Source organism: Furipterus horrens, unplaced genomic scaffold (genome assembly GCF_987537825.1).
Source record: "Furipterus horrens unplaced genomic scaffold, mFurHor1.1.pri manual_scaffold_13, whole genome shotgun sequence".
Taxonomy (NCBI): Eukaryota; Metazoa; Chordata; class Mammalia; order Chiroptera; family Furipteridae; genus Furipterus; species Furipterus horrens.
The window spans coordinates 48,958,879-48,968,995 of record NW_028327183.1 but is presented as its reverse complement, the minus strand read 5'-3'; the positions used below and the strand labels follow the sequence as shown (position 1 = coordinate 48,968,995).

The 10,117-nt window shown below is 43.2% G+C and overlaps 1 protein-coding gene across 1 annotated transcript; it reads left to right on the top strand.

The window, feature by feature from the left end:
• Positions 1-3,374: 3,374 nt before the first annotated feature.
• Positions 3,375-9,835, top strand: LOC149995099 (cell adhesion molecule CEACAM21-like). The gene is made up of 3 exons (XM_090260758.1): positions 3,375-3,438; positions 4,310-4,663; positions 9,555-9,835. The coding sequence occupies exons 1-3, from the start codon at positions 3,375-3,377 to the stop codon at positions 9,833-9,835; spliced, it is 699 nt and encodes a 232-aa protein (XP_090116884.1).
• The last annotated feature ends 282 nt before the right edge of the window (positions 9,836-10,117 follow it).

Sequence of the window (10,117 nt, the reverse complement as noted above, 5' to 3'; positions counted from 1 at the left end):
GTCACTTTCTCAGAAGTGCTCTCGGTGATCCTCAGACCACAGAGACAATGTACATGGTGTGGACACACCAGAAGTTTCCTCCACGGCCCTTCACTGGATTATAACTAACTCCCTAGAGCCGTGGTTCATCTGAGAGCCTGTCTCTGTTACAAGGTGAACTCAATAAGCAGAGGCCCACACATGTCTCATTCTCTTTGCAGTTTCCAGAGACCAGCCAAGAGTCTGACACATTGCAGATGCCCCGTACACACTCATTAAATCGATAAGGAAACCACACAGTGGAATCTTGTCACTCTGTGTGACACTTGCGGTCAAATTATGTTTCTTATGGACGCAAAGGCATTGGTGTCAGCATGAGCAGAGGCCACCGCATGCTTGGGGACAGGCCAGGGTCAGGTGTTTACTTCTCATACAGTCAGGAAAGAAGAAAGGAACCTCCTAATAGTGAGGGGTTGGATCACCCTTTATTACCCCCCAAACCACAGCCTTCCACAGCCCCACCTGTGAGTTATGTTTCATCAGCCCCCGTCTGTGTTTTTTCTCTTCTCAGTGATACTTGACCAGACACAAACTGGATCCTCAAACCCTGGTAGAGTTACTACCATAGGGGGGGAAGGAGCACACTCACCCTGACCTTATAAGAATCAGGGATTATTTTTCATTCCCAGAGTTTCTGGTTGGTGGGACACCTGCCTGTTGTTTCTGAAGACATGTTTCTAGTTCATGGTGACCTGGGCAACAAGGGACATTTTCTGTTCACAAGGGGACAAGGGAACCCAGAATCTGTGGTTACTTCCATCTCAGAACAACTGAGGGTTCTACGAGAACCTCTCTTCCCCTAATGGGAGAACCCACAGGCCCCCTGGTTAATTCTTCACGTGGAGCTGATCTAGCTCCTGGGCCTTGTGTGAAGACATGGGCAAATAATAACTTATATGCAACACCCCATTGCACTGATGGAAGATATACAGGGCATTTTGGGGACCAACCCTCCAGAATAGCACTTTCTCCCAAAAGCCTCAGGAGAACGTCTACCAGGCCCTTCCTTTGAACCCTTGAAAGCAGAGAGCTGTGTCTGAAACAGCACATCCCCCTGGTGGGACAGTTCTCCTGACAGTGGACGCATAGTACTCGGGACGATGTGGCCTTTTCGCTGATCTTACCTTGCACTGACTGGTCAGCATCCCTGAGCAGCTGCTGACATTGGCTGCAGGTCTACTCCTGACCCCCAGGGGGCAACAGTGAGACACACAGGAAATAGACTGATGGTCCAGGCTTTAGCTGAGAAGATGGAGAAGGAGCTTGGTTTTCATCCCCTTCTTCAGCAGACCTTTATCAGGTCCTCCTTCCTTTCTGCTCTGTCCCACCTGCTACTTCTAGAGACTGTTAACTAAAAGAGGCTGTGCAATCACAAGACAAGCTCAGCAGGCCACACGGCAGGCCTGAGAAGCCTCACAGGATACTCTGATCAGAAATTTCTAACTGGGCAGGAGAATGCAGGTGGTCACATCCCAGGCCTAAATTTTCCTTAGTGAAGGTTGGTCGCTACCTTAAGTGGGCCCTGGTTCATTTTTTGTTTTTTCTTTTCATCTTGGATAGCATAATATTGACACATCAGAGGGATGTTTTTTATTGGACCATTTGAAGACGCGGAATCTGGGACAAGTGTATGAGACCACAGAACCTTTACCTTATCTGGTCCTGTGCATACCATCTCTGTGGCCTGTAAATGTAATTATCCTGTACCTACCAATGTAAAAATATGTTTCTCCATTTTGCCTTTTTTTCTATTCTAGGTATTTCTCTGCTATGTTTACTCACACGTCTGAATGAATTTTATGCCATTTATTTCACCTTCTACTTTGATTATAATGTATAAAATAAGCTGCAAAATGCCTGTATTCACAGGATTTGAGACCTTGCTCCCAGTCAGATGAGGTCAGTTTTTTTCAGATAAATACACTCACATAAAATGCTCCACAGGTTTGGACTTTTCTTACTTGACAGAGCCTAGGGGAACCTCCTCTCTCAGGGTTTTCTCTGCAGCTCTCTACCCCATGCCTGGCATTACCAATGGTCTAGGCAGAGTAACCACAGGTAAGCCTTTGAGGAATAAATCAGAGGTTGTCCCAACAGTCATGAAGCCCAAGGACAGACCTCAGAAACAGACATGGAGAGGGATGCTCACCCTGAAACTGTTCCTCAAGGACCAGGAAGCCCACAGACACCTGACTTTCACTTCAGTCCTTTCTTCATGGGACACACAGCACACATCCCCCTTCATACCCAAAACTGCAGGTCCTACTGAGACTTCCAGTTTTCAGTCTGTGTCCCTGGAAGACAGTTTAGTGACAACCTGAGACAGGAGAAGGATCTCCTCTTCAATTATCACTCAGTTTGATCCCTTCTTCTTCCAGGATCATATCTGTGACCTTTCTGTTGGGAGGGAATAAAATCTTCTCAGAGCACTTGAAAACATGAGGAAGATGTGGCTCTCAGCTGGGTTTCTGTGTCACATACAGAAATATTATCCAGGTTTGAGGACACCTGGGACTCTGCGTGTGGTTCTGACAGACCCAAGACCAAGACACGGCAGAGGCCAGTCCTGGTGGGTGGGTCATCCTCTCAGGAATACATGTGCCCCCATCAACCTTGCTATTGCAGGCTAGTAAGACCATCCTGTTTTGAGAACTGTTAGATGCAGAGTCTCTTATCCACTGCACACCTGCCAAGTCAGAATCTGCCATTTTACAGGATCTAGAGTGCTCCCTGTGCACAGGGACAGGGAGGGGCTTTGCCAAATTCGAATCGTGGGTCTCATTATTGATGGGCATCCATGTTAGAGAGACAGCTTCTGAAAAAGCATTTTAGAAATGTAACCCAAGCATCACTATCTTTACAGTTTCACAGCTAATCTGATGCACAGTGGGAGTGATAAAATCCCTGTGACAAGTTTTCCTGAGATATTTCCAGAACTCTCTCACCTGAAGGAAAATGTCAAATGTAAAAAACAAGGGTTGTGGGGGAGATTATTGGGCACCTGACGTTTGTAATGCAGGTGGAGAGTGTGTGCATGTATGTGTTCAGAGTCTTTAGCAGTTTTCATAGAACAGAAATGTAGACCAATGGTAAACAAGAATGAAAGGACAGCTGTGGCAGAAATAAGGAAAGGGAGAGGGAGAGTCCTGGGAACAGGCCCCGCCCCTGGATCATATGACCAGGGAAGTGATCTTGCCCCCAAAAAAGGCTTAACACACTTAACACACAGGGAGAAGGGACAGAGGATCCAACCAATGTGAACAGAAGTGTCCATAAACCTTACTGGACCTCAAGCTCTTCTCACAGAGGAAGGGACAGAGCAGTCAGCGGACACCATGGGATCCCCCTCAGCCCCTACTTGCAGAGAATTTGTTCTCTGGCATGGGCTGCTGCTGATCGGTAAAAAGGGGGCAATTCCTGGGGGTGGAATGGAGGATGGGAGACCAAAAGTTGTTGAAATCTCTTGGGGAACACAGAACTCAGAGGGGACAGGGGGCTTTTTGAGCACCTGAGGGGACAGGACAGAAAAGAAGATTAGGATGAAGGAGGAGGTCAGCAGCAGACAAATCTCATGATTGGGACATGGTGAGGAACAGGAAAATCTCAATGGCTGCTCATTTTCTAAGTTCTTCATCACTGAGTATTGAATTTTAAAAACTAATGGTGATAATAACAATTTATGTCAGACAACACCAAAATTTTTTAAATCAAGAATGCTAAACATTGTTCTTACCAACAACCTTAAGAATGAGCAAATACTGCAGAGAATGAAGCACCCTGGGAACACTCATTCATTTATTCACAGGTACTTGCAGCCTGTTGCAGGATCTGGGAGTACAAAAAGATCAGACAAGCCCCTGCCCTCATTGAGCTCATGTTCTATGATGAGGAGAGAGGCAAGAAAAGCTCTAGATGTGATGTTGGGTACCACAAGTGCCAGGAAAGCAGCAGAGCACAGAAAGGTCTTTATAAAAGTTAGTAAAAGGAAGTGTGTCCCAAGGACACCCCTGAGTGTCAGCAAAGGTCTGAGGGCAGTGAAGGGGTGAGCCAAGCAGAGAGAGAAGAACGTTTGAAACAAAAAAATAACAGGTTTAGAGAAGCTGAAGTAACGGCGGCCATGCCACTGACCTTGACAATCGGAGACACCCGTGTGCATATGCACTCACGTGCAGACCAAGGCTGAGAGTTGAAGAGACTCAGGATTTAGAGCTTCATTTGTAATCCCAATACATAGATCCAAATATCGATCACTTTCCTTCTTTTTTCCTAGTTTCACTTTTAGCCTCCTGGAGCCTGCCCACCACTGCCCAACTCGCTATCGTGTCTACCAGCGCTGCTGAAGGGAGTGACGTGCTTCTACGTGTGCGCAATAAGCCTCCTGATGTTAGAGGCTTCGTTTGGTACAAGGGAGAAGGCGCGACCCGAAATCGTTATATTGTAGCTATCGCAGTGGACCCAAGAGTAATTGGAAGAGGCCCAGAATTTAGTGGTCGAGAAACAATAAACAATGACGGATCCTTGCTGATAAAAAAGGTCACCTTGAAGGACACAGGATATTACACAGTAGTAGTCTACCTGCAAAGTGGAATAAAAGAAATAGGATTCGGACGCCTCCATGTGTATGGTGAGTGATTTCTCTTTGACCTCTGGGTGTCAGGTAGGGGGAACTCTACTTCACACACAGGACTGACAGCCCTGGACTCTGCCTCACATCCCAGGTTGGGTTTGGGCATTTAATGCAGGACACACACAGTAAAGACAAACTTCCTAAGATCTCAGTTCCAGTCCCAGATTCCAGCCCTGCAGACATTCACTGCAGACAGAGAACCAGTCTGATGAGAGTAACTCAACAGAGAGAGAGCAGTTTCAGTTCAGCCCCTTGGAGCCCTTCCCATGACAATGACCCTGAGAATGACCCTGCAGGATCATAAACTGGGCTGAGGAGCCCTCTGAAGTTCTCACAGAGCAGCTCAGCACAGTCAGCCACTCTTTAGACCCCTGTTCCAGAGCTCTCGATTCTGGAGACCCTGGTGAACGTGTGTCAGGTTGAGTTTGGCTTACTCAAAAGAACTGAGAGGGAGCAACAGTTTCCAGGGTGCCCAGGTCACAAGTCTCCTAAGCTGGTCATCAGCCAGGACTCAGCCCCAAGAGTCACATTTGAATAGGAATGGAACCTGGTCCTTCACCTGACATTGTGGGTAGGGAGCACAAGTGGACAAGGATTCTGTATCACTAGTCAATTCTTCTGGGGGACTTAGGAAAGAGAGTCCAGAGGAAGGTCAGCATTTTCAGGGGAAACAGAGGAGAAAAGATGCTCTTGGCAGCGCCTTGTTCACCAGGGATCAGCTGAGGTAATTGTCTCTGGGAGTTGATCAATAATAGATGTTTATTATTTGAGCAGTTCCCCTATCCTAAGATTTAGGTCAGATACTCTGCATATTTATGATTAATACACTGACAACTTGCCAGATAAATATTCATCCTCCTTCACTGAGAATAAACTGAGGCACAGGGAGACACAATCACTAAAGCAGTCACACAGACCATGAGCCGCTCATCACAGTCACTTGAGGTCTGTCTGCAGCCATATATTTAATTTTTCTACTTCAGGGGCCATATAATGAGTCTTTGGATTCCAAAACCAATGAATTGGTTCAGATCCTTTTTTCTTAAGTGTCCTCAGCTCATAGAAATTCATTTTGGTGATGGAATAAAAAAAATGGAGAAACAATCTATTTTTACTCTAGAGTCAAATCACCTGCAGTAACAATCAGAGTCAGGGCATAGAACACACAGGGCTCTTTCTCGGGTTGCCAATCCAAACCTCCTTGCTCTGGACTTGGAATCACTTATATGTTTCCTGTTGTAGTTAAGTCACTACCACCAGACATAAAGGAGAGGATTTTGCCTTCTCACACTCTACTCTACCCCTGAAACTAGCTCAGGGAACAATATGTAAAAAAACACTCATTTCATTTTGATGGATAGGAAGAAATATATGGCGATTGAATGAATGAATGAACAAATGATCCAACATCTCTTCAGAGCCTAGAACCTGGATGCAGAGTCCTTGGAATCTGGCCACAGTGGACAGGCTCTCTGTGCCTCCAAGAACTACGACCCACATCTCAGATCCTCTTCTTTCCTCTAATAAAATAGTCCTTCTTTCAAATGGTCTTAGGCCCTGGAGTATTAATAATAAGTTTCACATATAGAAGTTTCTCTCCAAATTTCTATCTCATGGCTACCTAACACAAATCGCCCACAAGCTCCAGAACTTCAGCAAGTCCATGCTCCCCACTTGCTATAAGTCACCATTTTGCATTCCCACACGTCCTCACCTGCCCTCAGGGGAGAGAGAATGGCTTTAATGATCAAGGGCAGAGCACATGATCCTGCTGCCATAGTCAGCTTCCAGCTGTCCTTTTTACTCTTTCCTAAATCATTTCTTGGACTTTGCTCTTTTATTTACTGGCTCATTAGCTCATTCAAGTCACACTTGTCACAACATGGAGGCAGCCAGAATGCACACCTGGACTTTTGACATATGAATATCAACCATATGCAAATCAACCTGGTCCTAGCCGGTTCCCAGAGGAAATGTTAATAGACCTAGCCTGATATGTTAACCTGGTGGGGGGGGAAAGCAAAAATATGTAAATGACCTACTGAATATGTTGATAAGCAAACTCACCCTCACCAAAATGTGTGTTTGACAAGTATATAAAAAGGTGCTTGCAGAAGTCCAAGGAGGCAATTCTTATGGATCCACAAGGCAGACCTGGAGCCTCCACTCCCCTTTCCCCTTTTCTTTTCCCCCTTCCCCTTCCTCCTACAGGCCCTTGAGTCTGCCCAGGAGATTCCTCTCCCCTTCAACTCCCTTCCCCCTTTTCCCTCAATAAACCCATTGCCTAATTCTACAGTGGTCCCTGGGTGCTTTCTCAGAGCAAATCTACCTGACAACACTCACTTAGGAAGACCTGACCAACCCCGTGGACCCGAATCCTGAGTGGCCAAGTTACCACTGGCTTGATTCTGGTCTTTGTGTGTTATTTCTGCTCAAACCGCAGTCTATAGGATGGTGTCTCATAAAAACACACTACAGCTGGGTGGTAGAAGTCTGCAGCTGGAAGGAAAGGATTCTGGTCAACCAAGCAGTCAGATGGTCAGGTGGAAGAACCAGAAGTGCAGGGGTGTCTCTGACTCCCAGGCTTATGTCTTTTCATGATCAAACCCTGATACTTACATGACACCTGAGAAAGTCTGTATTTTTGCCCAGACATATAGTTGGAGGCTCTCAGATTCTCATGCATTTTCTTGTAATATACAGACCTGCCTTGTTATTTCAAAGACTCAAGTTGACTGAGAAGTCAGAGGTGCCAACTCTGGGAGAAGAAGCTTTTGGAGAAATCAAGGGTACCACACAGGGTGATTTTTTTCTCTTACCTACAGAGAAAAGTTAACCAAACCCAACAATGCAAGCAACAAATTTTATCTTGAGAGGTTTGATCTTCATTTTCTTAAAATAGTCATGGTGTTGAGCATCTTTTTCTGTGCCTATTGTCCATTTATATACATTCTTTGGAGAAATGTCTATTTCAGGTGGTTTGTCCATTTTATTTGATTATTTGATCTTGTTGTTGAGTTGTAGAAGTTTTTTTTGTATAATATAGATGTTAAACACCTTTTATTTTTCACATATTGCAAAATAATTTCTCACCTCATAGGTAATCTTTAAACTGTTGTGTTTTTTGATGAACAGAAATATTTCATTTTGACAAAATCCAGATTGTCAGTTTTTTTGCCTGTATGCTTAGTGTTGTATTCATGAAGTCATTGCCAAATCCAAAATCATACTGCTTCTTCCTATACTTTTTCTAAGCATTTTATAGTTTTAAGTCTATTCATTAGAATTTGGTCTATTTTGACTTAATTTCTGAGTAGAGTATGAGACAATGATCCATGTTATTTGTTTGCATTTGGATATTGCTTTTCAAAATCATCTGTAGAAAACACTGTCTTTTCTCCCTTGAAGAGTTTGGTCTCTTCACTGAAAATATGATTGTGTCTTTTGATAAATAGAAGATTTTATGCCAGTATCACACATTCAGGTTACTTTTGCTCTGCAGTAAGCTTTGACATTAGCAAATGTGAGACCTCTAATTACATTCTTTTTTAAAGACCATTTTAAAAATTTGGGGTTCAATGAAATTCCTTATGAAATCTAGGATAGATTTTTCTATCACTGCAAGAAAGACCTTTGGGTTTTGATAGTGATTGTATCAAATATGCAGTTAGTGTGGGCTCTACCAATAAGTGAACATGTATATTTTTTCAGTGACTGGTGTCTATTTTACTTTCATTCAAAAATGTTTGGTAGTTTTCAATGTATGTGTTCTTCACCTTATTAATTAAGTTTATTCCTGTTCATTCTAGTCTTTTGATGCTATTGTAAATGAAACTTTTTTCTTAATTTAATTTTGAAATTCTTCCTTATTGTTGTAAAAAAGAAAGTGATGCCAAATGTTGGTTTTTATCTCCTGAAACTTTATTAGTTTTATTTGTGTGTCAGTAGCTTTAGGGTTTTCTATATATAAAAATTTTATACTTTTTCCTTTTCAAAAAGAGAGTTTTTTCTCTTTTACCAATTTGGATACAACTTATTTTATCTTCTTGCATAAATGTTGTGGTCAAAACTTCCTGTACTGTTTAATACGTGGAAAAACAGCATCCTTTACTTGTTCATGATATTAGTAAATATTTTGGTGTTTCTCCATGGAATATTGTGTTATCTCTGGGCTTTTGTGTATGGCCTTTATTGTAGCAAATAGTTTTCTTCTATTTCTATAGTCAATGTCTTTTGTTAAAAACATAGCTACTTCACTCTAGATTATTTCACCATGATCTGAATCAGTAGGCCAGGAAACAAAGTCTTGTTCAGACTGAGAATTCTTTTAGATGGAGATCCTCCATGTCTATAGTTGTGAAGACTGGATTGGGCCATCTTTACTGCCTAATAATTATCTAACAAAATGTAAATGCTTTTTCACTTACTATAACCTTGCCTTGGCCCCAAAGATGGACAAATGTGGCAAGCCTGCCTTCCCCAACATAAATAAAAGTTTACATAAGGAGTGGGACATAATGTTTTGTGAAGTAAAAAAAAGTCCTAGGAAAAAATCAATGAAAGCTCATGAGAGAAAAACTCTACATGACAATAAGGTTATAGGACATATGAGCTGTGAAGAGGTTTTGTGTGCTGCTACTACAGAGATGTCTGAGGGAACTGGTATGGAATAACTCTGGGGTTATATGGAGTCACAGAAAAGATGCAGCTATCTCCTTACATATTGTCACCTAAACTTAGACAACTGTCTTCTGCAAATGTCAGGAACATACTCGTGACCTATACAGAGCTCTCTGTGGACTGTGAGGGGCTGAGATGTCTGAGGAAGCAGCATGGCTCCGTGTCTCAAGACTGTTCTCAATCAGTCGTATCCTCTGTTTCTCCACAGAGCCTGTGGTATTTGCCAACCTCCTAGTCAGCAACACCACCGTCACAGAGAATAAAGATGCTGTGGTCTTGACCTGCGACACAAATGCAGTTTCCATCCAGTGGTTCTTCAATGGCTGGAATCTACAGCTCAAGGAGAGAATGAAGCTGTCCGAGGACCAGAGAAGCCTTACCATAAACTCCGTCAAGAGGGAAGATGCTGGGATATACTGGTGTGAAGCCTCCAACCCTATCAGTTCGGTTGATAGTTGGCCCGTGGAGCTGCATGTGAAATTTGACTGACCCTTCTTTCCTCCTCTATGTTGTTAAACTCTAAATAAATTTTTTGCATTATTATAATTGATTTGTTCTGAAAGTGAATAGTTCTTAAAATATTTGAATTAAGTCAACAAACACTCAAAATGTGAGCTGACATTGTCATTACTGTTGATTTAAGTTCTCATTTCAGACCAACCCCCACCTCAGTTTGCCCTTATTTGTACTATGTTCACAGTGGAGGTGACATTGTGTCCCTCGGAGGACGAGCAGTGGTTGGTCAATAACCAGTGAGAACAGGTGATGAGC